At 38.2% G+C, this 24,757-nt stretch overlaps 1 protein-coding gene across 2 annotated transcripts in view; it reads left to right on the forward strand.

Annotated features, from left to right (window-relative positions):
* BIRC6 (baculoviral IAP repeat containing 6) overlaps positions 1 to 12,842 on the forward strand; it is a 187,403-nt gene extending 174,561 nt beyond the window's left edge. For both annotated transcript variants that reach the window (XM_074896935.1, XM_074896936.1), the window contains exons 70-74: positions 32 to 193; positions 1,660 to 1,737; positions 6,911 to 7,099; positions 10,998 to 11,132; positions 12,158 to 12,842. In XM_074896935.1, coding sequence (XP_074753036.1) covers positions 32 to 193; positions 1,660 to 1,737; positions 6,911 to 7,099; positions 10,998 to 11,132; positions 12,158 to 12,337 — 744 coding nt within the window. In that variant the 3' untranslated portion in view covers positions 12,338 to 12,842. The remainder of the gene's footprint in view (positions 1 to 31; positions 194 to 1,659; positions 1,738 to 6,910; positions 7,100 to 10,997; positions 11,133 to 12,157) is intronic.
* Positions 12,843 to 24,757: the final 11,915 nt, after the last annotated feature.

The raw sequence follows: 24,757 nt of genomic DNA on the forward strand, positions 1-24,757 counted from the left end.
AAAACTGTTGTCTTTTCTTTTACAATGGTAGGTTCTCATTACTGGTCCTGCAGACACCCCTTATGCAAATGGTTGCTTTGAATTTGATGTATACTTTCCACAAGACTATCCTAATTCCCCTCCACTTGTGAATCTGGAAACAACTGGAGGCCACAGTGTGAGATTTAATCCAAACCTCTACAATGATGGCAAGGTAGGTCAACTTTGTTCTTGTGTATAGATTAATAAGGAAGTGAAACAGATGAAACTTTTTCCCTTTTGCAATCAAATGGTCAGCCACTCCTAACATACCAGAGGAAGCTGTTTGGTTAAAACTGGTCTTCAGACTGAAATGAAGAGTGATTTAACAGTTTCAGATGAGAATGATCTCCTTTCTGAATAGTCTTAGAGACTTTTTTAAAGGCTTTATGAGCTGGATTGGACCAAAAATCTAGTAACTTTGACCTAGAAAAAATGTTCTTTTCCACCTTCTTTGCTAAATTAACCAGGCAGAAATCTATTTTGGCTAGCTGACATTCCCTTTCCATGGACAAAGTACACTACTGTCAGCTGCAGCTGGATGTGTTTGCCAAGTGTCTTGTGTCTTTTTTCCAAAAGTCCTTTTTCTTGAGGGAGGATAAAGATTTTCCTTAACCTTGGTATCCTTTATAAAAGAAAATATTACTCTAAAATATTGACGTAATGCTATTTTTCTCAGAAGACAGTAAAGCTTTTGGAAATAGTAAAAGTTAAAACAAATAAGATTTCCTCCTTCCCTCCCATTTCCTTGGTATGTTGTGGCTCATTCTAAAGGCTTCAAAGAGCTGACAAAACGTCAAGTGCGTATCAGGGAGATGCAACTTCTATTTATGTTAAATAGCTTTTAAATATATTAATTTTAAATAGCTATTAAATAGGGGTCTTTTCTGTGTGTAAACATTTAATCCATAGGCTAACTTTTCTCCCTTATTCCACCATCATTCATGGGTTCCACATGCCCCCTGTTTTCACAAGCTGTAATACTCCTTTCCAGTACCAGACATAGGGCTTTTTCTTAACATGGACACCGAATGTAATTCATACTGGAGATTTTAACTCCTTTCTTCTTTGTCTAACATTAAGTCTTGGCAAATACTTGCCTCTCTATTTCTTCTGGTTAGTTTGTTTCTTTGTGTTCCCTGTCTTTGATTGTTTCATTTTGTGATGAAGTTCAAGAACTCCATAGACTTCCCTAAGTCCAGATCAGTCGTAAAAGTTAAGGAATATTTTTAATTCCTTGATAGTCTATGTGACAGAAACCGCCTTTCACATGCTTAAGCAGAATGATTGTCTTTAAAAACCACAACAGTAAGTATTAGAACAGTATTTAAAGAGGAAAGCAAAGAATCAGACAGTACTCATAATTCATTTATTTTTGAGCCACTAGAATCTGGGTTTTCCATGAAGAAAAGTTGTCTACCTTGCCTTGTTCATTTATTAACATGCTGCTTGTGTTTATCCACATTATTTTTATCTGCTTTCATTTCCAATCACTTTCATAGGACACAAATAGGTCTTTTAAATGCAGTTATATAAAAGATTGTATATAAAAGAAAAAAATTAAATATTAGCATTCTGTTCTGCCCAAGCAAAACAATTTTATCATATTTGTCTGTGATATTAATAATGTCACTTTTTCAGGTGTGTTTAAGCATACTTAACACATGGCATGGGAGGCCAGAAGAGAAATGGAATCCCCAAACATCAAGTTTTTTGCAGGTGAGCATTTCTTCTTTCTCTTCAGTAGATGTCATTTAGGAGTAGTAATTGGTATGTCAGTCAGTCCTAAGGATTCTTTTTCTAGTGCTTTTAAACAAGAATTATCTTCCTCAATCATAAATAAGACAAAAGTCCTAAAAAACATCCTTGGAAAACTAGAAAAGAAACACTGTAGAGTAGACAAGTTCTTCAAAGTGTTCTTTCCAACCAATATTTCTATTTGCCTTGTCTTGAAGAATGGCTGTTCATGTGTGCAGCTTATTCTTGCACTGCCAGAATGATTTCAAATATTTTATTTAAAAAAAAAAAAAATCCTGGAGGATGGCATCACCTTCTAGAACTCGCATAATGTCTCTATCACAAGCTATTTGTGGTGAAGACAAAGGAGGCTCCATGTTGTGAGAGACAAGAAAGCAAAGTATGCTAGTGTGAACTGTAAAGGTCCTCCTCCAGAGTCTGCAGGTAAGCTGAATAGAGGAATAAAGCTGAAGGAAGTTAAAGTGTAGGATTACTGTGTTCAATAACAATTAGTGTTAAATTAGACTGGAATTTATTGGAACATACAGCCATTATAATTTTCAGCTTTACGTCATAGAAGCACACTGACTAATACATTAAATAAAAGTAAAGCTTGCAGTGACTTATTTCCTATGGCACTTCTGAATTTATTCCTTCCTTGGAGTAATTAATACATAGCACAAGGTATATTTTCCATTCCAAATCCTTAAAGACTAGTTTCTGTTTCAGCATAGTAGAATTACAACCTTGGCCTTCAGCAGAACAGATTTCAGATTGTTCAGGAATTGGCCTTGGAGAGCTAGTTGATCAGTCTCCTAGAAAGTCAAGAATGGTCTGTTCCAGTATGTGAAAGTCAAGTAAGAGTGGCAGAAAGCCAGCATGGGTAAACAAGGAAATCCTGCCTAAGCCCAACTACAAAAAGAAAGTACACAACAGGTAGAAGGAGGGGATAGGCTGCTTGTGAGAAATAAAAAGATAACAGCTGAATATATTCAGGAGAGAAATCAGGAAAACCAAAGCTCAGCTGGTGTTGAAAATGGTGAGGGATATAAAGAGGAACAAGAAGGGCTTCTTATAAGTATGTTGGCAGCAAAAGAACACATTTTCCTTAGGCCTTCCTGCTTCTCAGTGGGTCAGGGAACCTACTGGCAAGGACATAGAAAAGGCAAAGGTCATCTCTGCCTCACTCATTAGGGGTAAGGTTTGACGTCCCATGTCCCTGAGCCCTCACTAGGAAGGTCTGTGAGAATGAGGAATTAACCACAGCAGAAGAAATGGTATTCAAGCAGATTGGACCCACATGTTTGTGGAGCCAAACCTCATGCATTGGGGTTGCCGAGGGAGCCAGCTGATGTCACTGCAAAGCCACTAGCTCTTGTCCTTGAAGGGTCGGAAGATTCAAGGGAGCTTCCTAGCCATTCTCACATGCAGTTTCAGGACAGGCAAGAAGGAGGATCTGGGGAACTGCAAGCTGGTCAGCAACAGCTGAGTCCTTAGGAAGATTATGGAGCAAATCCTCCTGGAAGCTATTTTCATGTACATGAAAGACAAGAAAGTGATTGAGAACAGCCAACATGGATTTACTGGGGGCAAAAAGTGCCTAACCTGCTTGCCTTCTACAGTAGGTGACTGGCTTTGCAAAAAGGGAGAGCAGTGGATGTAGCTTACTTTGACTTCAGCAAGACCTTTGCCTTCTCCCTTAGTACTTCTGTAGCCAAACTGGTGAGATGTGCATTGTAAGTGGGTGGAAGAGTGGCTGGACAAATAGCAAAGAGATCTTACTGCTATCTTCAGTACCTAAATGGGGAAGGTGCAGCAAAGATCGAGCCAGACACCTCTTGGAGATGCAGAGCACTAGGACAGGTACCAATTGAGACAGGATGGGACACGGGAAATTTTGATTAAATATTAGGAAAAACTTTTTCACTTTGAGCGTGATCACTGGGACAGGTGTCCAAGAGAGACTGTGGAATTTCCATTCTTGGAGACATTAATGTTCCCTTCACAGGTCAGTTACAATTTGGAGATCTAAGTTGTGGTTCCTTACATAGTGTAACTCTCCCAAGATGCTTCTTAAGAGATGAACTGAAATTCTGGATTGTAACGATAAAATCAGTGTAGAAAGGTGCAAGTATTAGGAATTCTTATTTTAACTAAAGTTCTTTTTCTTAGATTAAAATGTTAGATTTGATTGTTAGAAATCTCATGCAGCATTTAAGTATAAAATTTAAAAGTTTTTTAGGGTTTCATTTTGAAAATGGTAAGAAAGCTGTTGGAAAAAGTCCCATGTCCCCCCCCCCTCCATTCTGGGAGAAAAACACTTTTATAGCTATTAAATGGGAAACAGCTGTAGGACTAAATAAATTGCTTGGAAAGAATTAAGCACTACATGTTTTTTCTGGCTCAGAGATTAAACTATTGTCAGACCACCCAAAATACTTAAGAAATTAACTTCTGTAACCCAAATGAAACTGGAAGATCAGTGTAGAGTTTCTCATTCGTTACAATTAGAATCAAAGTAACAAGCAGTTATTACAGCCAAGAAAGTACAGTGCTGCATAGTGTAAAATTTCTCTACCATAGCTATTAAAAAAAAAAATGTATCTAAAATATCAAATTAAAAAACCAAAAACTCAACTACTTCCAGACACATGTAAAGGCCACAGGTCACCCAAACACCTTAGGTACCTGAAGCACTCTACCTTGGCTTAGCACATTTGCATTAATATTTGGCCTTTTTTAGTGTCATAAGTGACCATTTGCTTGCTGGAACCTGATTTGTGAGGCACATTCTTTTTATATTTTAATATATTTATCCATATTTTAATTTGTAAGTGTAACACAAAATAGCCGTTGCTGCTTCTAGTTGACTGCATGGCGGGCACCGGGGGAGGATGTGATGGTGCCTGTGATACCGCGTAACAGCAGCTGGCTGGAGCACCTGCCTGAGAAACAGAAAAACTTACTTGCCTTCTCAGCCCAACGGGTGGTGCTAGTTCCCATTTCCCTCTGCACAGCCCTGTCCATCAGGATAAAGACAGCTGCTCCAGATTGCCTTCCTGTGCTATCGTTAAAGCACACCAACTACACCACTACAGACAGAAAGTGTCATGGCACCAAAAAGGGTGTGTTTCTCTGGGGTGATGGTGGGACTGACATTAACATGGGTCATTCAGCTGATTCTTAGGCTGTGGCTTTGATAGGAGTTACTGGTTTGGCATTGTGTCTATGGAGGGAGTACACCTCACAGAGAGTACAGAAAGTGGGAACGCTTTTGTGCTGGCTTTGTGTGGAGGTTTGAACTCAGCTGGCAGCCAGACGCCACGTGGCCGGCCGTTCACCTCCCCTCCCCTCTGGTGAAATAGGGGAGGGACAAAAAAGAAGAGAATTCGTAGGTTGAGTAAAAATAAATAATTTACTAAATATAACAAGAGAACAACAGTAACGATAGCAAGGCCAAAAAGAAAATGGGTAAAATGCAGCAGGGGCTTACTGAGCGTGGTGACTGCCCCCCCCCCCAGCAACAACACGGCCCGATGAGCAGACAGAAGGAGCCCAAGCCCAAGCGAGAGCCCACCTGAGAGAGCCCCCCACCTATATCCCTGGGCATGACATCACACGGTATGAAATACTCCAATGAAAATTAACTCCATCTTGGTCGAAACCCAAGGACACCTGCTACAAGAGAAACTCCGAGAGAATGCCACCCTTAAGCACAGAGCACAACTAACTAGTTGTTGGGGCACCGCCCTGTGAAAGAACCGAAGTCTTGAATTGTCGCTGACACGGTATCTATCTGATGTAAGCAATATGTTCTACATGTTCCACAAAAAAGAAGGACTGTTGTCTTCCATATCCAAACTCACCAACTGGGCTGTTAAGTTAGGGAATGGCTTCAAGCTTTAAATTGTATGTAGGCTGGGAGGAGAGTCAGTTGCAGAAACAGCTGCCTTAACATTTTTAATCTACTGCAGTGGATGTCTTGCACCTAAGTATGTCAGGTGCTGAAAACGCCATTCTCCAGCATGTAGCATATCATCAGTTTTAAAATACTCAAGTAAATGTAGGTGTTTAAATCACCTTTTTTGAATTCTTTACAGTTCTGGAACTAGGTTTGTGTCACAGAACTCTGTAACCCCTAAAATTCTTGCTGGACTTGGTCCTGAGTACATAAGGAAACCCTATCCTTCACTTAATTTTTTTTTTTTTTAAAAAAGTCAACTATGTCTTTCTAGCTGTATAATATTTTTGCATGTAACATAATTTTGATTAAGTACAACAGGAAGTTGACAGGGATGAACTGTAATACTGGAAAAATCAAATCAAAGCCATCAAATCACAAATATGCAATAGATATACATTTGGATTCCGAAGTGCCCTATATATCTACTTACTTATTTGCTTTACATTAGGAGTATTTGGCTATATACTTAGATACCTTGTACATATGTAAGCATCTATTCTCACACGTATTTGATAATAAAATTGAAAGTGGGAAAAATTGTCATTTCCTTGTCACTGAATAGTTGGTGCTTTGTTGATACAGTATTGAAAACTTTTTTCCGTGTCTGAAGAGAATTACTGAGGTTTTGTTTTAATGGCATATGACATACAGTGTTAAATGTAAAATCTGAAACTAAAGGGCTAAAAACGTACCTAAAACAATTGAATGCCTTTGAAAGAAAAAATGGGAGAGCACATATACTAAGCTTAACTTCAGTGGTTCGCATTTCACCCGCCTTGTTCCTTTTCCATCTAGTCCAGAATTAGAAGAACTAGTAAGCTGAGCCACAGGAAAAATTGAAGAATTGTTGACTGAGAACTTGACAAATACGCTTTCTTTCACAAAAGGGTGCAATCAGACATCTTTTAAGCATTTTTTTTTACTTATATTTGTATTTTTGTTTTTTTTTAACTTATGTTTGTCATTTTCTCAGTGTTTGAACTAAATACACAGTTGAGGGACTTAATGGTTTTTATGTGTAGTAACAGTTTTGCTTTAAAAGCATGCACATTCCCTACTTGCACGTAGCCTGCATTACAAATGACAGTACTTTGCCATAGAAGTGGTTTTGTATATAAGGTGAGCAAACTATGCAGATTTGTAAAATCAAGTTTTGGCACAATTTTAATATTTAGTTTCTTCTCTGAACAGGTGTTAGTGTCTGTCCAATCCCTAATACTGGTAGCAGAACCATATTTCAATGAACCGGGTTATGAACGATCAAGAGGTACTCCGAGTGGTACCCAGAGCTCCAGGGAGTATGATGGAAATATACGACAGGCAACAGTCAAGTGGGCAATGCTTGAACAAATCAGAAATCCATCGCCATGTTTTAAGGAGGTAAGTTTTGTGAAACACAGTAAATATCATGTTTATTTCTCTTGTTCGAGTATTAAGAACAATGCAAGTATTGGGAAACATCATTCATGAGATGTCCCTTCTAGCTGCCTCTTTATTCCCTGGGGCAGCTGACTAGAGACTGAAGTGAATAAGGATGCACCTGGCTTCACAAATTCTTTTCTGGGAAGGAGGAATGCACACAAATTGGGAGTGACCTGTAAGGAGGCTTAGTGCACAGTTTGATAAAACATGGTTCATGCAGCTTGGCTCATTCTTCATACCAGGTGGTACCTTTTACATTTCATGTGAAAACTGTTGATCATCCCAACAAATGGACACTCGGTGTTCGTTAGTCAGCACAGCTAATGGGAAGTATTTTTCCAAGAAACATGAATTTGAAGCAAGTATTAGGAAGCACTTTGGATACACGAAAACAATGCAAACTGAAAAAATACTTTAAAACAAATACCAACCTGAATGTTATTTATGGAAGGATCCACAAAGTATATGTGCTAAACTAGAAATCTGTGCCCTTGAAAATAACTGTCTTGATGCTGATAAAAGTAATACTCATCTTCATGCATTCACCCTGTCTTAAATTTATTCCAAAGAAATCAAGTTTGTTTACATTCCTAAAAATAGACTAACTCACCCATAGCATCATCGAATAATTTAGTTGATAGAGACTTCTCTCAGTGTCTCTAGTCCAGCTCCTTTCTCAGAGAAGGTCAGTTAGATTTCAGGGACTTGAACATGTATGGCAAAGGATTCAAGGAAAAAAGAGTCAAAGATACACCAAGTAAGAGAATCTGGATGAATACAAATGCAAAATGGTTGGTCAAACATGAGTCATTTCATGGTAGCAAATACTTGGGAGAAAACCACATTTTACTCTGAACTACTAAAACACTTCTAAATTGAGGTGTGGAACCATCTTGTAGCATCATCACCTGTGCTTTCAATTAGCATCATCACCTGTGCTTTCAATTAGCATCATCACCTGTGCTTTCAATTAGCATCATCACCTGTGCTTTCAATTAGCATCATCACCTGTGCTTTCAATTGTCTGCATACTAAAATACTGAAAAAGCATAATTATTTTAGAATTATGCACATTGCTAAGTGTGGCATCTGAGTGAGAGTGTAGTCTCCCAACCCCTCCTTGCTGTCTGTAAAATCATCCTTTGGAATGCAAAACCCTTTTTCCATTAACATTACTGTGTCCTGTGGAATGAGAAGCCGTAGACACTCTACCTGCATGAACAGGAGTTAAATATTTTATCTACATGGAAGTGGAGGAGGGTGTGCAGTGTACTCTGATGTCTTGAATTAATGGGAAAAACATGGTGGTTGTCCTAAATTGCCTCTTAAATGTTTTACACAGTAAGTTGAAGACTATAATGAAGATAGTGTTGTGACATATAATCAAATAACCTGCTAATAGGTCTTTTTCTTTCTAGCTAAATGTAACAATTCCACTTTTGCAGAAAGTTCTCAAATTACAGTAGCTTTAAATGAATTGAAGATACCAGAAGGTGGTGGTCTACCTGACCATAATGTTCCATCTTCCTTTTCACATATACAGAAATGAAGGATATGAATATTACAGTATTTGGTAAATGAATACCAGTTTGTTGTTATTACACTTTTCTTCAAACAAATCTCAACAATATTGTGCTGACTTCACAGCTTAGCTTTTTTACTCCTTGTATGAAAAAGGCAGCTTCTAAGTTGACATCCTGCCCCTCTACAGGAAGGTCAAGTAATAAGGTGTATCCAAATGGCGGCATTTCGGTGGAAAACCAGTCATTCCCTGGGAACAGATGACTTATGCACATCACAGTGTTAGCAAAAAGCAGATGTTGAAAACAATACAACTACCAGCTTTCTAAATGTGGTGTGTAGCTAGGACCCGGTTAAGTTAAGCCACACATAAATGAAAAGTAGTATTAAGAGGTAGGATAGCAGTTTGCAGAGGTATCTTGAACATTTGAAACTCCTTTTGTTAACCTGCGAACAGACAAGTTTTTTCTGCATGGAGGAGAACTGACCAACACTTAAAAGCTTTGCATCCAAAGTGGTTTGTTACAGTTTAGATAACTGCAGTTTTCCTCAGTTTCCAATATACAGTTTTTTGTTTTTCCCTGTGTTGAGGTCTTTAGGACAGTATGAGGAAGATAGCCTACTTCTGTAAGAAGTTTGAGGCTAAGATAGCTTGCTTTTCTGTTAAAAACACAATCATACTAGCTTAAGCTTGGGGTCCTACCCAGTGCCAGTGCCTTATCAACTTGTGCAGGATGAGAACTCCCCTTCTATTTCTGTGAATACATATTCCCTACCATTATGTAAAGTGGCATGTATCTTTGCATATCAAAAAATTGAAATTATGCCCTGGAAAGCATTACATTTTTCTCTGATGCAACAGCTAAGTTTTGGAAGAATGCTGGAATACATCTGGGACCCCATCCAAATGAAAATACATCTCTAGTATAGATTATCTGGGCACTTCTCGGAGAGACTAGCTGCTTGTTAAGATTTCGAGATTTTTTGTAGGGTAGTGTTAGGAATTTTAACAATGATGATTATTCAGTAACATAAATGCACAGGCCCCCTGAAAACTGAGGTCTAAGAAAGAACGTGCATCCTTCAGCTCCAAAGATCTTGTCTTCACAAATCTGAGCAGTCTTCCCTTCAGTGTCTTAAATGACAGGTAGGCTGAGATCTAAACTGCCAGTCTTTGGGAGTTTTTCCAAGCTCCATTATGGACATAAGGAATGCATCCAGAACTGAAGTCAATTATCCTTTCAATATGCAGTTTTTCTTTAGACAAGATAGCTATATTCTATAACCTCTAGGAGGAAAGATGATTTTTGTCAGTTATGTTGCACTGTTGCCAAGAACTCTGTGCTCAATAAGATTTCTTTGATTTTATTGTTTATTTCACTAGGCAGAGTGTTAGAAAACTATTTAAGACAAAGCCAACACTAACTGGAGTTTCACAACTTTGAGGGTTGATTGGTTGGTTGTTTCAGACTCAAATCTGTATAGAAATATCAAAATTACTACGCAATCAAATACTGATTCCCACCCAAACTGTGGGCAGCTCAACTACTATTGCTTGAGAATTTCAGTGTGCCCAGAATGCTGCCTCTGCCTAGGGCGTGTAATGTGGTTGCAGCCTCCTCCACAGCAGCTGGTATGATCCTCCTTCTCTGTGCAGAAGCATGTTATGTTCCTGTGCTCATACTGTGGACACTGTTTCTGCTTCTCTGTTTTCTGTTCAGGCAGCAAGTGGGTTAGTGACCAGGGAAGAAAGACATGGTGCTTGTACTTCCTGCCTATGCTTCTTTCATAAAATAACACTGTGAAAACAACAATAAAAGCCTCAACGTTGCATCTGTGTAACCCTGCTCCTATGCAAACATGAACATCCATACATAGTACCTGCATAGCAAGATCATCTTTGACCTGAAGAATGTGTCTAACCTTCTATTACTTTTTCTTTTCCCTGGTGTGATACTGTGTTTCTGGCACTTATTCACCCTTCACCCAGATAACAAGTAAATGCTGAAATGGCAGGCTGCACATAAATTGTAGATTCATAGAGACTGGGAGAGATGTCCAGGCCAACCACCTCCTCAAAATCAGATCAGATTAATTCAGACCCGGTTCCTCAGGGCTTTTTACAGTTGGGCCGTGGAAGCCTCCAGGGACAGAAATTCCACAGTTTATCTGCAGTGTGGTTCAATGCTGAATTATCCTTATGCTGATTTTTTTTTTTTTTTAAACCTTGCATCCAGTTGGACTCATAGGAGTCTTGCAAATTTTGTATTGTTAAGGCATATGGTTCTTAGAAATCAATGAACGCTGCTCTTTCGTTTGCAATGTTTTCTTGCAGGTCATTCACAAACATTTTTACTTGAAAAGAGTGGAGATCATGGCTCAGTGTGAGGAGTGGATAGCAGACATACAGCAGTACAGCAGTGACAAACGGGTAGGCAGGACTATGTCCCATCATGCAGCAGCTCTAAAGGTGAGACTTGTTTTTCTAATTTTATGTTCTTTAATCCAGAGATGACAAACAGCAGTGAAATTGCTCAGCAGCTGAGTTTTGTAATAACAATATTAGAAAACCTCAGCAACTTTAAAACATTTAAAGAAACCTAAGTCTCTGAACTGTCAGGAGATAAAGTCTATGTGCGCTCCATTTCCTCAGGATTTTTTTTCTACAAGTTACAATTTTCCTTTAGTGCCTGTCCTGTATATTTTTCTAGAAATACTTACGTAAGACAGAGTTTATTTTGTTCTCTCTAAGGGTGGGTGGGAATTTGTAATAAGGTTGTACTACAGTCCATTCCTTGCCAGAAAACAAGCTTGTTTGAATAGACGAGCACAGTTATTAAACTGTGGTCCATTATGATTAGTTTTACCCTGTGCTAGCTTTTATTAACAGCTACAACCACTATAAAGGTTTTCTTCCATCCTAATCAAGTGCTATCATTTGTGTATTTTGTGTCCACACAGACAACAGACCTATGTAATAATTCTTTTTTTCTTCCCCTGAGGAGCAAAACAAATTTTTATTAAATGCTTTCTTTTTCTACTGCTAAAGTTGTATTCTTTCAATGTGACTGGTCTTCAAAATGAAGTTACTGTTAGTTACTATGATCAGTATACAAATCTCTGTGTCTCTGTAACAGATCTCATCGTGAACTCTAGAAATTTGTCTGTGTGACCTGCCTAGTCCACGCCCGTTTCTGCTGATCACAGAACGCAGATATGACTTGACTGCAAGACAAATAGCGTAGCACTTATATCAATGCACTTGTTTGCGGCACTTGTTTACTAACTTTAATTTGTCCCTAACAGCACTTTCTAATTACTCTGTCACAACCAGGAAAGTACCAATCCTTAAACACAGGGGAAAAGTTTATCCAGTTGTTGAAACAGTACATTTAAACCTTTTCTACGTTTTTTTTTTTTTTTCTGTTGTCTAACATTATGAAAAGTATTGTTTTAACTGTGGTCTTCCACACTGACTTTTATTTGTATGTTCAGCGTCATACAGCTCAGTTGCGGGAAGAACTTCTAAAACTTCCCTGTCCTGAAGGATTGGATCCAGACACTGATGACTCCACAGAAAAATGCAGTGCCACAGCAAGTTCAGAAGAGACTATGTTGCACGAACAGGTTAAACCCAGCAGCAGCAAAGATATCCCCAGTGATTTCAAGTTATGAGTTGCATTGACATGGACTTTCTAGACACAAAGGCTTTGAAGCACAAGCCAAATATGTCAATATTTGTATGTAAGAAGCTAATTATGTAATAGGTAATAAAATTGAAACTATACTATGCCCTTAAGGATATACAGTTTAATTCAAGATGATCTTTTATTTACCTGTACAAGAGTGTAAACTTTTTTGTGCTTTTATTTTTCAATTGTGAGAACCACTGATTGGTATGTTTAAAAAGTTATGTATACAAGAAATGGATAAATCACTGATATATAAGGGAAACTACCTTAGGAAAGAATGTTTACTGAATGTTTATTATTTTTTTTTACTTGTAGAGTGAGGGCGGTTGTAACAAAGAATATATATTGGTCATTCTTACAGCTACTATTTAAAGTCAGAAAATTTTCACTGAATTTGATAGATTTTTCCGTTTGGCCATATATTCATGCTCATATTTGATTCTAAAGAAAACCTCCTGTATACTTCAATAAACGTTAAATGGACATGATCCCTCTTTTATGATTTACTGGTACATTTTTTAAATAAACTGCCATAAAATACGTTCTAGCTGAAGACTTGCACTTGTATGACTGAATTCATTACAGTCAACATATTTAATTTTATGCTTACTAATTCTAAAATGCAGATGAAATAAATGCATATGGTTTTACCTCATACCAAAATTTGGACTTCTGAATTCATCTTTTGTTTGGCTATTTTATGCAAACTAACAGTATTCTAAATTTCTTAAGGGCTATTCTGGAACAAAGTCTTTTCTCTGTTGAAATGTCTGATTTTTACATAATCAGCTGTATGCTTAAGTACTGACAGGGACTAATGACGTGCCATGCAGGACTCTAACGTTCTGTAGTTCCTACTGTATAGACTTCTTTCCAATTTTATACTTGCAACCACAGATCCCTGACTAAAGAGTAAGGGATTTGCTTGATTTAATAATCAAGTCTTGCTTTTAACATAACATGCATTACTATCACTGTTCTTAATTTTTGAGCAGTCCTTGAAGGACTAAAAATTTATTACTGGTATTACCTCAGACTAATGATCTGTTGTATTATAAATACTATAAATCAGGCAAAACCGAAACCTTTTTGTTTTCTATTTGTTCTTTGTTTATAAGTATCACGCTGGAAGTTTTTTCACTTTTTGTTTTACAATGTATTATTTCTAATCATTAAAAATGGCACCAACTGAGGTTGTGTTCTTATGCTGATGGTTAACAGGTTTTGATAGTTCTGACCAAAGGACAATTTTTCTGTTCTGCTGATACGTTGTGTTGATCCGAGGCCTGTCCTGTTTGTACATACCTCTCAAAATACCAGCTTAGGCACGTCTTGTGTTACTTCTGGGGATCCTTAATGAAAAAACAAAACAAGCAGCTCTGTGCCAGAGCTGCTGGTAAATACACGAAACAAAGAGTTTATGTTACATACTCAAAATGTTAGAATTTCATCAGTGTTAAAACAGCACTGCATTTTTTCTAGATGGGTATTTATTTCCCTTCTATTACTGTACAAAGTGACTGTGATACTCTTGTAAAGGCTCCAAAAGCAAAATTACCTGCTGACTTCCAAATATATTGGTTTCCATTAAAGCTCTTCATTTAGTGCTTAAACTGTTTGCTTACAGGAGCATAGTCTTTTTATAAAATCCTGGCACTTGTACCAAACCTGAATGTATCAGAACTGAAGAGCCTCCTTAAACGTGAAGACTTTTTTTACCATTAAAAATCAACACTGAAATAAAACGTACCTAACTTGCAGTGATTTGACATTAAAGAGGGTGGCTAGCATGAATGTACCTTTTTCTCTAGTGTGTATTTATGGTATCATAGCAATGCTAATGTGAAGTCACTGCTGCTTAATTAAGCAGATGTAAACAGCTGCATGGGATATTAAACTAAATTCTATCCATGTACCAAATATCTTTTTTTTTTCTCTAACCTGAGCTAGAACGGTATTGTACCAATTTAATGCAGAAATTCAATCCTTAACTTGCGACTGTGTTACAGTCTAGTAAATTGTGAACTTGGCAACTGATACAAAATACATATTTTTAGTTTTTCAGATAGAACACAGAAGGTAGCTATGTCACTTTCCAGTAAAATCACAGTAAATCCTATGAGGTATGTAGACAACTATTTTATTTTTTTTTTAACCAGTTCCCCTCATCTTTTACCACTTTATCAAACAGAATAGAAACCTGTACAGATAGATCACAGTTTCTAACCATCACATTACAGTCCTGTGTTTTCTGCTGGTTTTGTAGAAAATTCTTTTCGAAAGCACAAAGGGCAGCAAACTGCTGATTAGATCATTATGGAATTTCAGCCCATGGTTTTCAGTGCTGCCTTTGGCCCAGGTTTCACCGCTGACATGTTGCCATGCAGTGTGGAGTGGGATGTTCCCAGCCCTGGGAATCACTGTAGTTGCTCTGCTGAAGGAAGAATGCACCACACAGAAAGTCAATAGCCTTTCCTGGCGCTTCACAGACAGTAATGCCGGGCTTTTCTGATCAATTCAATCTACATTATCTACTGAAGAGAGAACAGCTCAGCAGTCTGAGAACTTGTGCTCCATAGAGCAAACCACTCATTACACTGATTGCTGTGCATAAACAACTGTTCTGTTTTGCAGTTGTAGACACAGTACTCTTCATATACAGACAGGAATGATACCTCTGCAAGATTTTCTTTGGGTAAAAGATGTGCATAAATGTATGGATTAATGGTCCTTTGTAATCCTACCACTGCTATCCAGGAAAACCCAAAGATGACAGTCTAGGAAAAAAAAAATTTGAAACGTAAGAACCCTGTAAACAACTTCCAAGTTCCACTCCAGTAATTATATGTTGGATGTTAAGGTACTAGCGTAATAAAAGTATGTGTGACTATAGACTGACTGTGTCTACAGTAGCCTATTTGGCATTGTTGGTTGAGTTTTGTTACTGTTTTTCTTTTCTAAATCTTTGACATAAGTTTGAGGTAGAGCTTGTGCACATCTGCTAGCCTATTGACAAGGCTTCCTCGCAAACAGGTAAAATCATGCCAACACAGGTAAGGCACTGGGACTACTGATAGCTTCCAGGGAGCTTCAGTGTGGGTCTGTTCTCAGTACTGTGGTTGGATGATGATTTATTAAGCGGCAGTAGAGCTTGAATTCTTTATTTAAAAAAAAAAAAAAAGCTCCCATACAATACAGGAAATAAATGTACTGCACTACTTACAATGGCCTTAACCTCTGCTCGCTACATCAAATAGGGCGTTCAGTTTCTGGCAGGAATCACATTGTTAAGAAAACATTACCACAAAACAATCTTTTTTCCCATGCAACTATGTAATCCTATACATAGATGTTTATTAGGGGAGGCTTTCCAAAATGTTTCTGGTATTCCATAAATAAATGTTCTTTTTTACATCCTGAGGCAAACAACTTCATAAGCAAACAACCATATTATTAATTTACCTTGTTTACCCATAAATATCTGAACACAAATCTAGCTAACCTACTTTTAGGCCAGGACCATAGTATGTTACTCTGATCTCTGTGAAGAAGAATTATTTAGGCTTAGGTTTTTAGTTGGAGTCTCTCAGGCATGTCTTCCTCATTTTTTATCTCCAAGCTGCCTTTGTATTAGTTTGGTTTAGAAGTGTTCTGTTCTTGTTTCCTTATTTGTTTCTGCAAAAGCCAGTCACCATCACGTGGACTCACCTTCCTGGACTGTCAACTTTCTGTAGTTAGAAATCAGCTGCATTTTTCAATGGAAAGGAGACAGAGATTTACATTTGTCTTACCATAAGATACAAGTATAAGGTATAGAAGCTGTTTCAGATATAGGCTCTCAAATTATTTTTTTTTTACTATGTATGTACACACATACATCTTTATACATGTATAAATGCATCAGGTCTGTCTGGCAGTCTGCAAAAGTCCTCAAAAAAGTATTTTGAGATTTATTTTTCCTCTCCTTTTCCATAGATAGTGACAGCATTAGGTAGAATGTGCAGATGTTTATACCGGAGCATGAGTTTTCTGACATAAGTAAGCTGAATGGGGGTAAAAGTAAGTTCCACAATACTAAAATGAATCACAGGTGAAAACATTTCATTCTCCAGAGATTGTGTTTTTGCCATTGTTTTATTCTCCTAGAACATGAATGCAGAAAATACAATATCTACCTGGTGAATTACTATAGTAGAGCTCTAAAATAATTTCACACTGCCTCTATTTTTAATAAAGGCTCAGAGAAAACAAATCCCAAACCACAATGCTCCATCTTGATTGAGAGAGTTCTGCATATTGTGTCCTGTCATCTCTGCAGGCTGCAATTTCTTCTGTGCTGCTTGCCTCAGAAGCAACTTTTTGGCTCTTGAAAAGTGATAAGCTGGTCCACTTAGTTCTCCAGCTGTATTAATGCTACTTACTGTTTACATTAAGAGTGCCTATAATATCAATATCATTTAATAATACAATATCATCCTCAAATGTCTAGATAATATTAATGCTAGAGTTGGTAACATTTCTGTAATTCAGATAGCAAAATTTTGTATTTAAGGTTGTTTAGTTAGAAGTCCAGAAAGGAAAGAAGCGGGTTCTTTATCAGAGACCATGCAGGGCATTTAGCACCCCAGCTTCTGATGGGAAGATAGCTGAGTTAATCTTGGGAACCAGTGCAAGCAGAGCCCTAAGAAAATCTCCGGGAGTAAGAAAAGTCATGTTATTGTCCCTTTCAAAGACATTTAGAAATGAGGTTAACTGTGGTGAGACTTACAAACAGAAGTTGTTAAACCTCAAGAGAAATGCCCAAAATTATACTTAAATATAAATATACTTAAATCAAATATAAAAATAACAAGTGGACCGATCTACTAAGATTGCTAGGAACAAGTCAGACATGGTTTTACGTGAGGAACATGCTTCTCAAACAGACCATGTCTCACTGCATTTAAACACCTGCAGACACTTTCCTGTTGCCACTGTTGTGCTCCATACTTCTAGCTCAATCACTTACTGCAAGATTTTTTAAATTTATTTGTCCTGCACCTCCATTCATTGTTTTCTTCCTCGCCTACCAACCTACATCCACAGACATGCACAAAGGCTTCAGTAGTTCATAAACTCCTTGCATAAAGCTCTATGGGTAGAAAACCACCACATCCCAGTTCCCCGATAGCAAACATAGGAACACCTCTTAAAAAATAATGCAACGCCCCCAACCAGAAAATTAAAATTAAAACAAACTAAAATCTCATTATAAAAAAAAATTCAATTTGCCATCATTAAAGACTGCCTTTGTTGCTTTATTAAGTGTTTCCTCATTTGCCAGGAGAAAAGCAAAAGATCGGGGGTGGGGAGTGGGGGTGCGGGGATATTCCTTTTTTTTCTATTCTCTTTCAGATATTTAAACAAGTATGTGAGTTAGAAAAAGAATACCAACAGAAAATGTCTTGTAACCTACTCCTAAACAATGGTTTGGATGTCTCCAGAAGTCCTGTTCTCTGCCCTTGAAACTGTAAAGTTTTCAGCCACAGAAAACCTTTGCCCATAACTCAGTGAGCAATAAACACATCAGTGCAAACTTCCAGGACTTTGTCAGTCAAAATTCCTTTGTTTGAAACCTCTGGTAATAGTAATAAGCTTATTTCTGCAATTATTTTAAGCATCTTGTAGGAATGTGGCAAGGAGTTGGATGCCACATAGCTGTACAGCAGTCTTAGATGAAGCCCAGCGCAGCACAATGCTAAGCCCAGAGTACAGCAGCAACTCTTTAACACTGCACGAGGGGTACCAGCGTGGTTAATTTAGGATGTAATGAGGCTATCACCATTACATATGTGCAACCAGCCCAGCCAAGCACCAGCATTCTCACATTAGGGAAGCCAGGCTGCCAGATCCCTGTGCACATTGGCTGGGAAGAGCCCTGTGGGGTGCGAGTCCCAGCCTCCATCCTGGCTACAGCTACAGTTCAGGCTACCCTAAAAACCTTGCAAATGTTTGCTGGCAACATACTGTGGCAATGATTCAAGAGGAAATGGAGGTGACATGGCAGATCAAAAACTAATAGCCAACAGCAGGATTGCTGGAAAGGAAATAAAACGCCTGCCAACAGGACCCATCCGCTCAACTACTGAGTTGTCACTCGGCAAATCTCAAGTGGATTTTGAGGCAGTTTCAACCAGTGAAACTTGGTGTGATAATGAAATTCTCAGGGGCTGGTGTCTAGCTCAACAGCAGTCACAAGAGAAATCATGCGACCATCTGGCTGGCTGAATTTTGCCATACTATGTAGGATTCTGGGTAAGTCCCAGAGCATTATAGAAGCCCTAAACTAGGAAAAAAAATATTCTCCGTATTCAATTCAACACATATCCTGTCTGTTTCATAATCAATAACAGCAACAGAGTGTGCAGGCAGGTCACACAGACACTGAAATACCTTCTGTCATACAACCCACTGGGAGGCTTTAAACACTACTGACATGAAGGGTCTAATCGAGGCCACCTGATCCATATGACAGAACAGGAAAGAAAAGGTGGAAGTTACATCCAAGTAATGATTTGGCTCAATACAGATTGCACTCTTGTTTTAAAAAAAAAACAAAAAACCCCAACAAAACCAAAGACCAACATGTGGTTTAACACCAGCTGGCAACTAAGCCCCACCCAGCTGTTTGCCCACTCCCCCCCTCAGTGGGATGGAGAAGAGAATCAGAAGAGCAAAAGTGAGACAACTCATGGGTTGAGATAAAGACAGTTTAACAGGTAAAACAAAAACAAAAGCTGCATGCTCAAGCAGAGCAAAACAAGGAATTCATTCCCCACTTCCCATCAGCAGGCAGGTGTTCAGCTGTCTCCAGGAAAGCAGGGCTCCATCACGCCTAATGGTTACTTGGGAAGACAAACACCGTCACTCTGAACGTCCCCCCCCTTTCTTCTTCCCCCAGATTTATATGCTGAGCATGATGTCCTATAATATGGAATATGCCTGGGTTCAGCCATCCCAGCTTCTTGTGCACTCACTGGCGGGGTGCTATGAGGAGAAGAAAAGGCCTTGACGCTGTGTCAGCACTGCTCAGCAATAACAGAAACATCTCTGCATTATCAACACTGTTCCCAGCAGAAATCCAAAACATAGCCACATACTAGTTACCGTGAAGAAAATTAACACTATCCCAGCCAAAGCCAGCACACAACACTACAAACATACACTCAGTCACAAACAATTGCTGTTGATGACAGCAAATGCAGAGCAATGCAGAGAACGAAATATCCTTTTGTATCTGCACTGCCTACTATGTTAAACCTCCTTCCGCTCTTTTCTACCTGTTCCTCTGAAGAAATCATTCATGTTAGAAAACAAATAGCCAGATGAACAAATGACACGCAGCAGGGAACTGAACATCAATAACCTGTATCAGAGGAGAAGCCAAACCATTTAAACAAAGAATAGGAGAACAACAGTACATGGCTCCTGGTAAACAACTGTGTAATTCAGGAAAGATGGTTCTATCTTGAAGAGCTCTCAGGAGTCTGTGCTGCTAGCAGAAATCAATGAAGGATACTGCTGAAATTTCAAGACTGCATACAGAGAACTGCAGTAGAATGCTAAATTCAATGGATGCCTAATGCAAGACAGGGATTAATCATCTGAATAAAAATAACATAGTTAAAATGCTTGTTGTGATAGTGCTGTCTTCCTGAAAATGTTAGTATGACTTGCATAAGTGTATTTTTAATTACTACTTTAAATACACTTTGCTTTTACTTGCAAATGCTTTTTCAAGCACAGAATCCAACAGCAAGTGATTTTCCATTGCCCAGTGTGCTCTCAAAGACAGTTGCCCAGTCAATGTCACTAAGGACAAATCATGACTGTAAATTCATCCAGTTTTAACAGTTCATTTTCCACATTTCAACACACTGACCTTCTATGTGTCAAAGCTCCACTGAGGCAGCAGAACAGTGCTCAGTGCCCCAGCATTCATTACAGGCTGTGATTAAGTGTCCTCCTGGTCAGAATCTGGGGTCCCACAGCAAAGCCTGCTTGATCTGTCTTAAGGAAATTATTCTCCATTCATTCCCAAATATTGCTTCCTGTGACTGATGCAAAGTAGTCATGCAGATTAAATTGCCAGAAGTGTTCACCTCAACCTTTGCCTTCTTTTTATCAGACTGAATTTGTTCCATAAGCCCTCTGGAAAAAATGCCATTATTTACATTTTTCCTAAATTTAAGTTATTCCCTTAGTTGAACAGCTTTTGCCTTAATGGCCTTTGGGTTTTAGATTCAGTTAGCATATGCAAAGTAAATATTTCAGAGTTCTTAATTCAACATCATCTTCTCATCTTCGTTTAGGCCTTTGTGTGTTACTTGTTATTTATATGACATCTAAGGAAAAAGACAGCTCTGTATGAAGCTAAAGGAAACGTTTCAAGTGTCATTTTAAGGTATTTATCAGGAAAGATGATTTGCTCTTTGCTTTCTTATTAAAATATTATTTTGCCATTCATATGACCATTCTGTATACTAAGTCCTCCGCCAGTCAATTGTATCATGGAAATGCTGACAGGAGGGACAGCTGGAGGTGACAGGAGGCACCCTTTAGCCTGCTCTTCCCCAAACTAAACATCTAACTCCCTCAGCACTTACTACTCATGCAATACGTGATCTAGGTCCCCTACCATCATGGTAGTTTAGACTCTGTGCTTCAAGCTAATTGCTTTCTCCCTTTTATCTCTAGTTCCAGTTATATACTGGCGTTACCATGGATACCCTCCGTTTATAGCTTACTTCAGCTACAAGACATAATTTGTACATTTTAATTTACTCAAAACCAAAACCATTTTACAATAGGTGAAGAAAATAAGGAGGAAAACTGAGCATAGGTCATGTTTCACTTTAAAAAGTCTGGCCATTTCCAGTTTCTCTCATACTTGCAGTAAAACCATTAATCATCATAAACTCATTTTGTCTAAAAGCAGAGGTAATATATTTTTCCATGTAAATCACTTCATTGCCATGACAGAATGATGTCAGAGAGTCTAAATAGGTGATCTCATAAATTTTCCTTTTGGAACACTGTTTAGCACTAAAGGTTGGGGGGTGGGGGGGGCATGGGCAGGGCATGATTGATGTCAGCTGCTGGTAAGAAAAATTTGGTTTTCATTTTTGTAAAATAGACTTAAATACTATATTGACAGAGACACACTTTTACAGACTGAGCAGTAAGAACCCAAGACCTTTCTAGAATAAAAACCTAGCTCCAGCTAATAGTAATATTTTCTGAAATTTGTAAAAGACAATTAAAATAAAAATTAACTTTGCAAGTTGTATATTTCCATTCCTCTTTTTAAGGACAGTTTGTGAGCAATAACTCAGCACTTCATGTTCACCGTTTGTACATGTACATATAGTTGAACACATAAATTCAACTGAAATTAGCTTTGCATCTAATTTGACTATGTGCATAAGGTTTCTCAAACAATGAAACAGTAGTACAGGAGAGAAACAGAATTTTATTTCTCCCCCCAAAAGCAACCAACCTTGCCTGAATTTCAGTCTATACCTTAACCAAAATGCAACTCGAAATCCTACATCAGCCTGGTAGAACAAAAATATATATGGCATCATGCAAAATGGAAGGACTGCGACAAAACCTGGAAGTCAAAGCTGTTACTCCCTGTTTCTTTGTGTAAGATCTCTCCAAGACAAGCTTTGGAAGAAATTACTAACTTTGGTTTGATTCAAACCATTTTTTTTTTCTATTTGCTCTTTTTTTTCCGTTGGGTAAAATAGATGAAAAATAAACTGGAGAAAATAGATGGAAATCTGTTTCACGTAGCTTTAATCCCTGCTCCTTACTGCAGCAGTGGGTATACTCAGTAACCACAGCCATGCTGAATACGGCATAGCAATTCTCTTTCCACACAGTTGATCTAATCAGAGGTGTGCTACAGCCCATCCAGCCAAGGTGCAATGAAAAAGCAAGGCCCCTTTAAACAGCTCTTTCCTATATAGATAAAATGGAACGCTGGTTATCCCCTCAGCATTTATCTAGTTCTTAAAATGGGTTTCACAGCCTCTAATGGTTGCAGGGCTGTAACTCTTATCAGCTTCCCAATCAGCTCCTTTAAAGCCAGCTTTTTGCACATATGACTTTTACATCTTCACTTACAAATTAGATAACCCAAAGAAACAAATACCATCTTGCAGAACACCTAGTCTGGGCCAAAGTGAACTAACACTTAAAAATATGGATTGGGTCATGATTTGTTTCTTTTCGTGTTCAAAATGTACTTCAACACCTGACTCCAAAGGAGAAGCAATTTTGTCAGGGCAGTTTATTTCTGTAAAACAGTTAAGCAGGTTTGATATTTAACACAAATGTTTTAATTATCCATTTCATCCTGAGGCACAGTACACAGCCATGTGAGATGGCGTGACTTCATCTAACAGATCACTGTTGTGGCAATGAAGATGGTTCCCTTTGCCTTACTTCAGAGCTGCACTCCTACAGCTGTGCTCATCTTGACCACTGCCATCACTGTGACAGTGTCATCCTCAACTTGACAAAAACCCACCTGTCCAAAGAGGAATATGTCAGGAACTGCAGCCTGCCAAGGGAAGGGTCTTCTGGGTAGCAGAGCAACCTCCAGGGAAGGGACAGGGCAGTGTGAATGGAAGCAAGACAGGAGGGCAGAGTGGTGAGACCTCTCATTTTCAGAGGCAGTGAGCTCTTTGGCCAGCTCAGCTGCTCATGCAAGTACAGCCTCAGCTCTTCCACTTTGCTAATTTTTAAATTTACCCTACAACTGCCAGTTTCCTTCTCTGAAAAAAAAAAAAAAAAAAAAATCTATTTATAGATTTTAATAGAGCCTTAAAGTAATTTGATTCATTAGAAAAAGACAGTTTCTTGGTGAATTCAACCTAACCCTTTCACCAGTGATGTTTATTCATTTTGGTTCAGCTTGATTAACTCGCCAATTTTAAATTCCTCTCTAGATGTGCTCTGAAATATATTTTGGGGGTAAGCTATATTACGAACATGCCCTTGCACCAGAAAAACCTTAATGCATAGATCAGAAAAACAAACAAACAAGACCCCAAACAATTCATCATCAGTAAAGCATCCTCCTGAATACACACAGAAAACAAACAAAAATCTTTCTTTTTCCATATGTCTGCATATTTTCTGGGAATTCTTCTGCCTCTCACATGACACACCAGAATAAAACCAAACCACCTTGGGGACAATAACTCTTTTTTTTCCCTATCTTCTGTTCTTATCCTTCATAAAGAGACAGATTGTATTTCTGTAGCTGTATCTGTGTGTGAGCCCACTAATGATGACAGAAAAGCAAAATCAAAATAATTCTTCTGACAGGAATGACATGGTCTCTTTTCTTCTGATGAGCTTTGGTAAGCTTCATTAATTTGTCAATACTGAGATGGAAGAAAGGAAAGGAAATAGATTAATGTGCAACGTCAAGTGCTTTGGATTATCTATAGCTGCATATTGTTCAATGGCATCTTGGAATATGCCGTCTTAAATGAGAACAATCCCCGGTAGCAATCAATCAGCACCTGGGTGGTGTAACTCCCCAAAACAGAATCTTTACTGCTGACTCTCAAGAGATGCAACACAGAATCAAATCCAAAAAAACACTGACTCAAACAAGTATGAATTTATCTCACTAAAACATCTTAAGCTCAAACACTGTTCTCAAGTGCTGTTTCCCTGTGTGACTCCCTTTATCAATTCATAGATTTTTCCATTCACTTATCACTGCAAAAACTATGAGCCACTTTTCTAATGTCTGCATTGTTCTTTCCCTTCTATATTCTCCTTGCTCACGCAGAGCTTCACTTCTTTCCTTAAAAAGTGGTCTGTTCTGGTAATGTGAGGCTCTCCACTCCAGACTATTTAAGTAGCGTTTAGTACTTTATCTCATACTTGGACGCCCAATTCTTTTCACTCCTATAGTATTTTCTAGGTTAACAGTAAAAACCACACCATTTTTCCTGAAATGGCACCCTAAATAGCTGTGCTCCATCTAAAATATTTTTCAAGCTCTTCACCTTTCTGCCTCTTTTAAGAAGAAAATATAAAATGAAATTCAGTAATTGAAACAATGATTCACTTGAGCAATATGTTAATGTAATGTTTAAATGATAATGACAATAGTAACAGAAATGAAAGGGGAAATGTAGGTACACATTCTCCATATAGCATTCACTTTAGGAACAGACTGCAGCTGACAAGCTTGTGTTTACTTTAAGAAAACTGAGTATTCATCCTTGATGATGATAAAGGTAGTAAGTTTTTTAAATTCATACTGGGTCCTATTAATGTCTAAAGCCATGCTAAAAGCTGACAAATTAAACCTGCCAGTTATGGATATATCAAA

The sequence above is a fragment of the Athene noctua genome, chromosome 1 (assembly GCF_965140245.1).
Source record: "Athene noctua chromosome 1, bAthNoc1.hap1.1, whole genome shotgun sequence".
Taxonomy (NCBI): Eukaryota; Metazoa; Chordata; class Aves; order Strigiformes; family Strigidae; genus Athene; species Athene noctua.